Source organism: Nomascus leucogenys, chromosome 12 (assembly GCF_006542625.1).
Source record: "Nomascus leucogenys isolate Asia chromosome 12, Asia_NLE_v1, whole genome shotgun sequence".
Classification (NCBI taxonomy): Eukaryota; Metazoa; Chordata; class Mammalia; order Primates; family Hylobatidae; genus Nomascus; species Nomascus leucogenys.
Window position 1 is genome coordinate 87,563,027 of NC_044392.1, and position 13,401 is coordinate 87,576,427.

At 39.1% G+C, this 13,401-nt stretch overlaps 1 protein-coding gene across 4 annotated transcripts in view; it reads right to left on the reverse strand.

Annotated features, from left to right (window-relative positions):
- Positions 1-7,802: 7,802 nt before the first annotated feature.
- SH3GLB1 (SH3 domain containing GRB2 like, endophilin B1) overlaps positions 7,803-13,401 on the reverse strand; it is a 44,203-nt gene continuing 38,604 nt past the window's right edge. For 2 of the 4 annotated variants that reach the window (XM_030825108.1, XM_030825106.1), the window contains exon 11: positions 7,803-12,851. In XM_030825108.1, the coding sequence (XP_030680968.1) occupies positions 12,744-12,851 (108 nt within the window). In that variant the 3' untranslated portion in view covers positions 7,803-12,743. The remainder of the gene's footprint in view (positions 12,852-13,401) is intronic. The other 2 variants (XM_030825109.1, XM_030825110.1) reach the window with 1 other exon arrangement.

Sequence of the window (13,401 nt, forward strand, 5' to 3'; positions counted from 1 at the left end):
GCCTGGTATGCAGCAAGTACTTAAGTTACTGCAGCTATTATTCTTTCACTTTTTGCCTCAAGTTGCAAGGTCTCTGTTGATAGGACTTTTGGGAGAGAGGAACTGGGGAACGGACTGGGGAAGACAGGCAAAGGAATCCCTGCTCAGCCACCCTGCCTATTACTGTAGTTCCTGTGATCAGTGATGTGAAGTTACCGCAAATATAGTGAATGACCGCAAATAGAAGGTGATCTTTCAACTGCAGCCAGGTGGTTTTTTTTTTTTTTTTTTTTTTTTTTTTTTCCCGAGACGGAGTCTCACTCTGTCGCCCAGGCTGGAGTGTAGTGGCGCAGTCTCGGCTCACTGCCAGCTCTGCCTCCCGGGTTCATGCCATTCTCCTGCCTCAGCCTCCTGGGTAGCTGGGACTACAGGTGCCTGCCACCACGCCCGGCTAATTTTTTGTCTTTTTAGTAGAGACAGGGTTTCACTGTGTTAGCCAGGATGGTTTCGATCTGCTGACCTTGTGATCCGCCCACCTCGGCCTCCCAAAGTGCTGAGATTACAGGCATGAGCCACCGTGCCTGGTCCAGGTGGTTTTTAATATAGACACATGGCTGATAAGAGCTTAACAAGTTTCTGGATCTATTACCAAACTCAGATCATTGTTTTTGCATTTTGCATTGGAATGTATGCACCATTGGTGGATATATGTTCTCCAAACTAGGGAAATATAGATATGACCAGTGGTCTCCCCAATTCTGAAGTAGTGAACAGACAGCTGTGCTGTGTGTTCAGCAAACTCTGTAGTATAGCATTGTCACAGTAGTAAAGAAGTCACTATTCCAGCAAAATAATCCAAACCCACAAAGTTAATCCAACCCATTTAATAATATGCACCCTAGTTGTTGTGCTGTATGGCAGTGAAACAGAAATGATAAACTATTTACAAATATGACTATATTTTCCTTAGTTCCTCCATTGAGCAGTCATATTTTCCGCCATTCTCTTTGCTAGTTGTTCAGTGTGTTCGTGGTGGCTTCCTGTGCCTGGCAGTCTTGGGGTAAAGGAATGATGCATTAGCATCAAGAGAAAGAAGAAAAGGGAGATGTTACTCAGGAAATCTGTTTTCTCTAGAGACTCAGGAGCCTTGAAATGAGCTTAGCAGATTTACACTTAATGTCTCTATCTAAACTTTGGTTTTCTCGGCCGGGCGTGGTGGCTCACGCTTGTAATCCCAGCACTTTGGGAGGCCGAGGAGGGCGGATCACGAGGTCAGGAGATCGAGACCACGGTGAAACCCTGTCTCTACTAAAAATACAAAAAAAAAAAAAAAAATTAGCCGGGCGTGGTAGCGGGCACCTGTAGTCCCAGCTACTCGGAGAGGCTGAGGCAGGAGAATGGCTTGAACCTGGGAGGTGGAGCTTGCAGTCAGCCGAGATTGCGCCACTGCACTCCAGCCTGGGCGACAGAGCGAGACTCTGTCTCAAAAAAAAAAAAAAAAACTTTGGTTTTCTCATCTGCAGAGGAAGGACAATCTCTACCTCATAGCACTGTTGCAGGAATGAAATTAGAGAATGTGTAAAGCACCCCACACAGTGACTGGCATGTGGTAAATGCCAATGATTGGCATCCATTTTTAAAATAATGTGTTCTTGTCCTGCTGAATAGGGCATATAAATCCCTCAGTGGAAACTGAGACACTGGCTAGAAAGAAACAATAAAATTATATTGCTTTTTTACCTTGATAAAAGACAGATACATAGAACATATTCCCTTACAGCTGAATTTCAAAATAAACTTCCAATCCATGGACTCTTTTCCCTGTTCCTGGAAAAATTACATCCGGAGCATGTTCACGTGCTTACCAAATTACTCATTAATGAATGGTCTATTTATTGGATAGAGTCAGTAAAATGATATTACATTTTAGTTTAATTTGATAGCTTGGAGTAATTTTGGGGGGCTGTCATTATCCTCTTTCATTGTTTCTGCAGGTGAGTCAGCTTTGAGGTGAGAGACAGGTGGTTTCTCTGCTATATGTAAACAAGTGGCTCTCAAACATGTGCATCAGAATCATCTGGAGAGCTTATTGAACCACAAGATGGCAGAGTCTCACCCCCGACAGATTCCAGGGCCTGCACTTTGAGAAGCCCTGACTTACACCAACACTGATTTCTCTGCACTTTCAGCTGTGGCAGTGATGGCACTGGCAGCTCCCCGCTTGGCTTGACGACCTTTGTAGATTTCTTTAGTTGGTGAAGCAGCAGTTTATAGCACTTTATGTTAAGAGCAATACTTCTTCTGCCCCAAGAAAAGTTACTAATCTGGGAAGAGTGCAGGAAATAATGGGCCATTGACCATATTTAGGGGGCACATTCCAAACATAGGTGTCTGTGTTCCACACTGATTAAGGGCTTGGGCTTTGGAGTTGGGAAGGAAAGCAATAAGACTTCTTTGCCATTTTTCTGCTTGTGTGGCTCTCTAAATTCTGTTTTCTTGTCTGTAGAATGGGGGAAAGTATACTTTCTCGCCAGGTTTAAAGAAGGTAAAGCACGTAAAGTGCTCAATAAGTGTTAGCAACTTTTTCAAGGGGATGTAAAAGCCCAGTGATGCCTAAGACTGTGAGTGCCACTGTTCATACATACTCATTAGAATTCACTAGAAAGTCTGAGCACAAAGTTGGTCCTTTTGAGGTCTAAGTCAGTCCAGGTAGAGAGGGATTCTAAAGAATTTCTCACAAGGTGTTATTCAGCCTTTTCTAGAAAGCTCAGACTGAAGAGCTTTATACTCTAAAATATAAAGAAAGCAATCCCATCAACGAGCTGCCAGTAGGACTGTGTATGCTGTTCAAGTTAATTCGTAATTGTGGGTTTAACATTAGTTATTATTAAAACATGAAAAACTTTGGCTTGTTTAGAACATGTTAGGATGCGAGAGCTAGACGGACCTTAGAGATCGTCTGGTTTAATCCTTTTATTTTACAGATAAAAACATCTGTGGGGCTGAGAAATTAAGTGAATAATTTGCCTGAAGGTACACAACCACGAATTTAATTTCTACTGGACTTGCTAGGTAAATGCTCTCAGAAAGAATGGCTTGTGGACGATTATAAAACCGCTATCATTTCAGTCTACTGTAACATGTAATTGATTTACATTCAAACAGCCTGGGTAGAAGGTGGATGCATTTAGTTTCCTAGGGTTATTATAAAACAAATTTATCTTGAGGCATTCATCAGGAAGTTACATGAAATAAAGCTGGTCATTTTATGAGTATATGATAGAAATTGTTTTATAATCACACCATGCAATTGGAAGCATATGCTCTGAAAAACTTCAGGTGAACATGATCATGGTGATATTCTATGATGTGGCAGTTGCTGTGGCAATAACGGGGCTGGCAGCTCCATTATTGAAGCTTCAATTGTCCCATTTTTCCATGTGTAGAAGCAGACCCTGACTGTTTTCTGAGAAAAATCTTGACCCTTTCTCCAAGTACTGTTTTTTTTTTTTTTCAGAAGTGGAGTGACTTTCTATATAGATTTCAGTCAATTTTTAGTGAAAGGAATTTAAACTCATTTTCTACATGATTGGTTAAAATATAAGGATTTGCACTCCATATCCTTGAGATCTTAACCTCCAGCCTTCAGCTGCCAAACATCTGTGAAAAGCTTTGTTATGAGAAATATATATGAAACTTTGCCCGAAAAGTGTATAGTTCATTCATTACTTTAAAAATTATAATAGTGACAAAATAGTAGTTAGAAATTGTTAAGTATTTACTGTATGCCAGTTACTGAGTCCAGCCCTTATGTGCATTATTTCTTTTAATCCTCGCCACTGGTGTTTCACCAACTTTGGCATGCATCAAATCACCCGAGGGCTTGTTAAAACACGAATTGCTTTGACCCATCCTTAGGGTTTCTGATTCAGTAGTGGCCCGAGAGTGCATGTCTACTAAATTTCTAGGTGATGCTGATGCTGCTGGTCTGAGAAGTACTGTTTGCTACAAACCTAGGAGGTAAGCATTTTAATCTGTATTTTGTAGATGAAGAAACAGGTCAAGGTCGTATCACTTACTGAACACACAGCTAATAAGGTGGTAAAGTTGAGATTTGAAAATTTGCTTCTTTGATTCCAAAGTCTATAGTCAATTTCTGTGCTAGGTGGTTTTGCAATAAAACATTCTGTCTGGGCTGAATAGTAACATTTTATAGTTTAGGACTCTATTACTCCTAACACTGGGGTCCAAATATATTAAAGCATATGGATGTCATGAGATGGTACGAATGAATTCCAGAGTGTGGGATAAAGTAATACGGCCCTTAAAAGGAACTTTATCATAAAGGTAGAAATACACAGGTGAGCAGCTCCCTGACACCAAGGGGAGCTATGGGACAAAGGGGAGCCTTGGTTCCAGGACTGCAAGGTGTCCAACAGTGGAATTTATCTTCACCAGACAATCTGGTGAGAGCTTTCTTCTGGGAGAACTGGCTTTGTGTGTGTAAATTTAAAGAGCTCTTGTACTTAAAAGAGAGCTGTGCTTTCTGGGAAGCCTGCGATTGAGCGTTAATAGGGAAGAAATGGCTCTCATCACGCCATAGAACTCTGACTTTCCTCTCTGTCTGAGGCAGCAGTGAGCCAAGCAATGTGGGCTGTAGGTAGCATTGAAGAAGGGGGCAGGTTAGAGGTCAGCAAGAAGCACGTCTGGGTAACATACTTGTCACCACGTGGTTGCCTAGGCAGTGGGCCCTTCTTGTATCAGTGAGGAAAACTGTCATGTAACTGAGGTAAGATTTTGAATCTTGATGAGCAACCTTATTGCCTCCAGTTAAACTATATGAATTAAAACAGCATTCCATACCCACTTCTGTAGAATGCTCTATCAGATGCCAGTGGTGACCTTCCAATTTTACCAACTTTTAGCATGCTAAACCTCAGATTCACTGGCCGTGACCGCAGAAAGTTTCTGAGGCAATTAGGTTAGGAGTGTGAGCTGGGATAGAAGACCCTTCTTCACTAGCAGGTAGATAGAAGAGGATTTGACTTGTGGATGTGTCTCTGGAGATTCTAAAACATATGCAGGTGAGGGGAATCCTCCACTTGCTGATGACCTGACAGGCTGTGGCCCAGCGACATTGTGTTTCAGGGTGTTAATGTGAATAATTTTGTGCTCATTTATACTCTCAGTTTGATGAAAACTTCAACGTAGCAGTCATATAAAATTTAACCCGTGAATCAGTGCCAGCGCTTTGGCCTCTTAACTCCGCTTTGGTGTTGATGTCTCAGTGCTCTCTTTATGAGTGCTTCTTTATGAGTAGCTGTCTCCTGAGCAACCACCATGTTTCTACATGTGAACAGTCAATCTGAAGCTGGATCATACATCTTTCTTTGGTTCTCAGAAATCTGGGTCAGATTTGTCATTCACAAATATCAATTGAGCAAGATCTTCTATTATACATTTTCTCATGTAAATTTTTTGAAAGAAGGGAGAGGGAGAATGTATAGAAATGGAAAAAAGGAGGGGTGGAAGAGGCAGAGAAAAGGAGAAAGGAAGGGAATTTAGCCCATTTTACAGAAGACATCTATATAGGAAAGCTCAGCAATGGAAATACCCCCATCCAACCTTGATGTGACTGACCCTAAATTTGAAGTATAGATGTGGCCAGCAAAAGTCCATGCTGTAACAAATTACTGTTTTGTAAAGTAAGAGTCAGTGATGAGCACTGTAAAATTAACCAGAGCCAATGAAGATGGCTTGTAACCATGATGATAGATTCTGGGATTACTCTCCAAGAAAAGTAGATATGTGCTTTCTGTAATATTGATGTCCTAAAGAGCCAATGTTTCTTAGGGCAAATACACATATTAGCACCAAATCTGAATCATTAATGGATTTTTTGTAAACACAATGCTGCAAGCAAGCTATGGGCTTGCCAAAACTCAGCTTTAGGTGTGCTAGGAGTCAGGGGACACAAAATCTTGTCCTTTAAGTTGGCAAGTAATTGTGATCCAAGGCAATGCGATAGTTGTGTGTGTATGCAATTCTGCCTGCGGAATCGAGAATCTCTTCATAGAGGAATGAGTGTCTGAGCTTATTCTTGACAAATGAGGATCTTCAGGTGAAGCTGAACACAAGAAACAATATAGAAAAGGCAAGCAGGTATCAAAATGCCTGGTTGTCAGGAATTGCCTACTACAGCAGCTCAAGCTTCAGAGAACTTTACTAGAACATGAGACTAAGCAGAAACATGTGCCCTAAACCCTGGTGCATCAGACTCTCAGGAAAGTTGCTTATAATGGTAGTGCATCTCTTCTCACCTCCAATTAGCTATTCGTCTTGTTCTCGTAAACCTGAAGCCTCCTGTATAGCCTTCCTTACTTACAACCCCCTTAAGTCCTCTTACTACTCATTCTTTATTGGTTGAGTAGTTTGAGTTATAATCAACAAATAGATGTTAATTTAAATTTATTATGGTTCATCCCAATATTAAAATGGCTTGGTCTGTGGGGTTTTGCTATGATTACTGCAGCTCAACCCTGGGACATCCATCTTTCTGAATACTGCTGAGCAACTTTTATAATTCACATACTTCTTTAAATAAATTTCTCTCACTATGGATGAATCAATTCTGTGATCTCCAGTCCTGGAGATGCTACTGAGACTTAGCTAATTAACAATACCGTTACTGAGCTGAGCTGCCTGTCCTATGTCAGGCTCTCACGTAGAGGTACAGCCCCCCGAAGCACTGACATCAGCTGTGGGCCAAGGGTGGGGGAGTATCAGAAGGGGCAGTTTGGCAAGGCTTACCATTTAAAAAGACTGTGATTGCCACTTTTGTACACTGTTGTTAAGCATGGTAATGTTGAAATCTTCCACTGTACATCTTGCCTGAGAGTTTTATCTGGTTACATTACTTGAATACCTGACTGGAAAAAATGAGCCAGATTCCATAAGAATGAGGATTGTGTAGGTATAAGGATATACAAGACAATGCTCATTCACTGTGACAGCTTTCAAGGAAGATTTTCTTTGGCAATGGCAGTGATATTTACAGCAGAGGTTGACAATAGCAACTGCTCTAACATACTCATCTATAAATCCTAGTAAGCCATAATATTATCCACTAGGTGCCAGCCACTCTTCATAATATGGTTAATCCTTTCAATGCTACAAGGTAGGTTTATATTATTCTAATTCTAGAGATGAGTAAGCAGGCTCAAAGTGGGAGAGGTTTAATGACTGACAAAATGCCAGGGAAACAAGTGGGAGAGCCACTGTTCTGCCTACCTTCCAAAATCCTACTTTCCCCAATACGGTTACATTCCCTAAATCCATCAACAGTACACCTGCATCAAAGATACCTCAAGATTCAAGTCTACTTAAGATTGTTCTTCTACTGTCTTTGCAAACGTCAGAAAGGTAATAATGCTTCCAGGAGACTGAATAAAAGCAAGAGGCAACTAGTACTACAAACATTTCCAAAGTAATACAAAATATATGATAAAGAGGGAAGAACAGTAAATGTCATAATTTAAGAAAAATTTAAGACTGGACTTTAATTTTGTAGGATCTTTTTATCTCCCTCTTACCCTTTATTTTTAAACCAAAGACTCCAAGAACATTCTAGTCGGAAGCCCTCCAAAAGAAACAGTATTCTCTCATATACTGCTGATAAAAGTATAAATTGCTTAAAGTTTTCTAGGGGGCAACATGGCAGTAATAAAAGCTTTTAAAAACTGGCACACCCTCTTCACTAGCAATTCCACTTCAAAGCATTTATCTTCAGAAAATATGAACACATACAAGATTCAGCAACACAATGTTCTTAAAAGCACTTTATTAATGAAAGTTGGAAACCTAAAAATTCAACAGTAGTTTAATAAAATGTGGCACATATGATGGAATATCATGCAGCCATTAAGAGATGTAGAAATATACTTGACACAGCAAGACAGTCATGGTATTGTTGAGTGAAAAAAGTTACAAAACAGTATGTACACTTTGATCCCATTAAAAAACCTATAAATGCACAGAAAAGTCTGGAAGGCCATATACTTAAATAACAGTGGTTCTCCCTGGATGATGGAATTATCAGTGATTTTTCTTTCTCACTGAATCTTTTTCTTTTTGCCAACAGGGCTATGACTTGTACTATAAAAAAGCATTAACAATTCTTTAAAAAGTGTCCTTTGAAGTAAAAACGAGCGCAGAACTTAGCAATCTAAGAGGCACAGGGATGTACGCACATGGTTTCTGATACTGTTTTAACGGTTTGTCAAGGTGTTTTGATGTTAGTCACCAATTAAAAGGCACTGTGTTGAGTGAAAACGTGGATGGTGGATGGTGGTAGTGCTTTAGACTAAGCAATCCATTCCTAGAAACCTTCCACAGCAAACAAGTACTGGCATTCTAAGCAATACTTCCCAGTATGCATATCCTTATACCTTCCTACCCACTTGTAATATAGCCCAGAAGTTTCCCCTACATGGATAGGGCAATGTTGTTGGTAAGGGTTACAGAAGGCAGAGCGGATTTTTCAAGTGATGTCAGAGAACAGGTCTGAAGGTGGAATGCATGTTCTCTTAGTTCTGTTGCAGCGGTTCTCAAGCTTACAGTGCAACAGTATTACTCAAACAGCTTTTACAACAGATTGCTGGGCTCCACTCTCAGAGTTTGATTCAGTAGGTCTCCAAAAAGGCTTATAAATTTGCATTTTTCTTTCATTCAACAAAAATTTATTGAGTTCATACTATGTCCTAGGTCTTGTGCTAAGAGTTGGGAATGTAACTGCCATCAAAAGAATTATAGTTTTTATCTCAGGGAGCCTACATTCTAGAGTGACAGATATACACTAAACAAATAAATAATAAAAATAATTACAATGACTACTGCTAGAACACAATTAAGATTAGAAGACTCAGTTTTTGTCTTAAAATATTTAAAAAGCTGTCACATGGAAGACTAATTCCATGAGCCCTTGAAAACAAAAAATAAGTACAAATGAAGGTAAAAAGTTCTTGAAAATAGTAATCAGCATTTTAAACAAGTCTCCAGGAGATGCCAATATTGCCGGTCTGGGGTCTCACACTTTGCGAATTACTGCTCTACTGAGTAGACATTTTTTTTTTTTCCTTGAGATGAGTCTTATTCTATCACCCAGGTTGGAGTGCAGTGGTGCAACCTTGGCTCACTGTAGCCTCTGCCTCTGGGGTTCAAGTGATTCTCCTGCCTCAGCCTCCTGAGTAGCTGGAATTACAGGTGCACGCCACCATGCCTGGCTAATTTTTATATTTTCAGTAGAGACAGGGTTTCCCCATGTTGGCCAGGCTGGTCTCGAACTCCTGACCTCAGGTGATCCACCCGCCTCAGCCTCCAAAGTGCTGGGATTATAGGCATGAGCCACTGCACCCAGCCCTGAGTAGACTTTCTAATGGGCATAATATGGGAGAAAGGGCAGGGATGGTTGTGGAACTCCCTCTCCAGCATTTGAGACTCACATGAGGTAAAAGCCACTTCATCTTATCTGGAGGTCTTGAGGCAAAGTTGGCTAAACTATGAAGCTATCTCTCCATTACAGCACCTCACTGAAGCTTAAAGTGCTAAGTAGTACGGCAATATTTCAGAATTTCAGGTGTTTGGGAGATAGGGAAGGAATTTTTCCGGAATTCTGTCAGCATGGAGGTGAGTGGGGCCTCTTTGGGTAAACCAGTCTGTGGGTTTTTGCCTTGCCCTCCATTGTCTTCTCCACTCCACAGTTTATCCCAGAAATGTTTTCCCAACACTAGCTTCCCAGTCTCACTTTGTTCTTTGTTCAGGGGGAGGATAACAAGAGACTATGAAGATGGCTCTACCCCACTGGTGATCCTGGCCTCAGGATTTATTTCCTGTGTGACGCAGAGTGAGGAGGCCCATTCCCATTTTTGAGATCTCATTTCTTGCAACATGAATTTTTCTGATTAGCACCATAAAAAGTTTTAACACCATGACCTTTTAGGTTAGATTACTTTGAGGAAAAAGGTAGACACAATCCAATCACTTTTTTTCATTTATAGAAGAGCCTACAATGATTTTAGTTTTTCATTCATATGTGCATCCTTCACATGTCACTATACTTTTAGATTAAGCTCAGTGGCACAGAGCTTATTTAAACAATTCTGAACTGCACCATGAATTAATAGGCTTCCCAAGCTTTTTCTTCCACGCCTAAGAAACTTCACAGGCCTTTACCTGAGTAAAAACTAAACTTGACTTTAAAATAAGCCAAAACCAAAATAAAACCCAAACAACCAAACCCCATTAAAATAAAAAGCAATAAACCTAAGAACAAGCATATATATTGTGGTGGTTCTGTGGTAGACAAACGTACCAGAAGCCTTTGAAGCTTAACATTATTAAAGGCTTCTGTACATTACTGGGTAACTAAAATCAACTTTCACTTGATGGAAAGCTGAAAGTTCTGAAAAATGATTTATACTGACTGTGGGAAGGTTAAACCTGGGGTCTGATTTAAAGAGGGTGGAGGATAGGATTGATAGAGAGTAAACAGAGCCCAGATGTAAAAGAGGTATCTCTGGTGCACAGTGATATGCAAGGCCTATAGACTTGGTAGGTCAGGATGCTACAGGGGCTAACAAGGGGAAACTGATATTTACAGGATGTGTTTACTATGTGCCAAGCCTTTCCCTAAAAGGCACCTGAAATACAAGATAACATTTGCTAATCCTCACAACCACCCTAGGGTGTCATAATTATTGTCCTCATTTTACTGGTAAGGAAAAGGCAGTTATACATCTCAGTTGAAGCTTAAAGAGCACAATATGTGAGGAAGACTGGATTTGAACCCAGGACCATTTCACTCCATTACCGATATTCTTTCTCCTGTATTAACTATATTTCCCATAAACCTAATTCATAGTTGCTGTTTAAGTCGACCTGAAGTTTTGGTATGATCTTTCAAAGCCTAAATCTGGACTTATAAAACACAATAGATGGTACTCTAGGCTGTAGAACTTCCTTTCTGAGGGAAGAGAAAATTTCATTTACTCGGTTTTACAGAAAACTGACCAGCTTGAGCAGCTTTTCAGGGTTTCTTTAAGAATATGGCAATTGAGAGTGAGTCAAAACATCTTGTACAACTATAAAACTGCAGAAGAATTTGTCTCATGGCACAGAAGTAAAAGGGTAACAACTATTTTTAAAGTTTAGACTGTGAGTTAAATTGTCAACATGTTTACCAAGTTCTTATTAGGAGCTCTTAACACAAAATTTTAAAATGGTGTTTAAATATTCATTTTTTTTAAAGTACCAACAAGTATCATTTTAACAGCTTAACATTCCCTCAATAAATGAACTATACTTTTGTACTTCATGCTTAAGTTAGAGTAAATTACTTTAGTTGTCAGAATGTGCTATGCTGTCTTGGTTACACATCTTTTTATCTGGAAGTTCTTCCCCAAACCATCTCTCACTCCCAAAATTGGAGTTACATGACTCCCAGATAAAGTACCCTGTATTTTTCCCATCACATGAATCCTACTATAGGACAATTGCTTGTTTAATTTTCTTATCCTTTAATGGTCTTTAAGCTCTGCAGAGGCAAGAACTGTGTGCATATTGTTCAGGACAGTATCCCCAGTTGACTAGCACAGTATCTGGCCCTCAACAAATGTTTGTTGAATGAATGAATTATAACAGAAGTCTTAACATGGAAACAATCTGCCAATTTGCTGATTTATAGCAATGGCCCCAACAGCAATTTTCTAGCTTCCAATGTGTCACTAATAATTGCATTAGTATGTGTTTCATAACCAGAGATCCTCATCAAGATAGCCTGTGTTCATTAATAAATTTTCAATGTTTTAATAGTAAGCTCAGTGACCCAAAATTTGTTTGTATACAATTTATAATGTAGTTGCATTATTCCATATTTTTATACAAATTCGTTGTTCAATAAGAACACATTCTCTTTACTGTACCACAGTATGTTATTAATGGATCCAATCCCAATTATGCATTAAATTGTGCCAACTGAATAATCTTAAAAACTTTGTTTAATGAAGTAAATTTGTCCTAGATTTTCTAGAACCTTAACTACAAATTTATCAGAGAAATATGGTATTGCTTTTCAAGAACTAGTTGTTCTTAAATTTAAAAGAAACCATTCAGTAGTGTTTAAAAAACCAAACTCTGAAAATAACCCATCAAAACATAGTATTGAAATCATGTGATTTCTGTTGGAAGACCAGGTAAATATAGTTTAAATGCATTTTTGTCTATGAAAGCATTCAGAAAATTCTACTTTTCACAAAAGAGGTTATATCCTACCGTTCTTTTTAAGACCTAAAGTTTAAAATAAATTTTAATTTTATTCTTTGGCTATTATTTATACCTAATAAATGAGTCACTGATATCAATTCACAATAGATTTATTTTACATAAAAGAAAAAGCTTGTTGTTAATGAAAAATCCAGTAGAAAACAGTTCTGCTTTAAGTTGAGGCTCAAAAGTAGAAGCTGCTTATTAGTGAAACCTCAATAAAAAGAGAATTTTGTAAGAAAACATTCTTAGCATGAAAGCTCTAACATAAATTCTGTAATGAAATATTTACCATGCAACTTTATTGGCAGAAAGGCTGGTTTCTGATGGCTGGTATTTTCAGTCTCTTAACACATTAACATGGAAGATACTTAACCTGCTTTATTTAGAGTTAATTGTATATAAATACAACGTCACGATGGGCAACCTTTCCATAGTCCACCTATTTAATTGAGCAGTTCTAAGTAGGTAATTGGCACCTTGCCCTTCTGGTTTCCCCTTTCCCCCATTAGCCAGTCTGAATCCATTCCAACAACACTGAACACAGTGATCACCTGCAAAATAAAATACTTCCAGTTATTAACGACATTAAAAAAAAATGTAGAAAACCAATCAGATTTGTATTTAATTTGTTTAAATTATTCACCAAAAGGACTTTAAACATTATTATCAATTGTGCTGAAAAACAAAAGGATTTATTTATTATTATTATTTTTTTGAGGCAGGGTCTCACTCTGTTGCCCAGGCTGTAGTGCAGTAGCATGATCATGGCTCACTGCAGCCTTGACCTCCCATGTTCAAACGATCCTCCCACCTTAGCCTCCTGAGTAGCTGGGACTACAGGTGCACACCACCATGCCCAGCTAACTTTTCATATTTTTTGTAGAGATGAGGTGTCACTATGTTGCCCAGGCTGGTCTCGAACTCCTGGCCTCAAGTGATCCCCCTGCCTTGGCCTCCCAAAAGTACTGAGATTACAGGTGTAAGCCACCATGTCTGGCCTAGATAAAGGATTTTATTGGAGGGAGTTTTATACATCTTCAAGTTATTTGGCAGTTTTAAATATTTAAAAGTTTTAAATATTTCTATGATATTCTATTACAT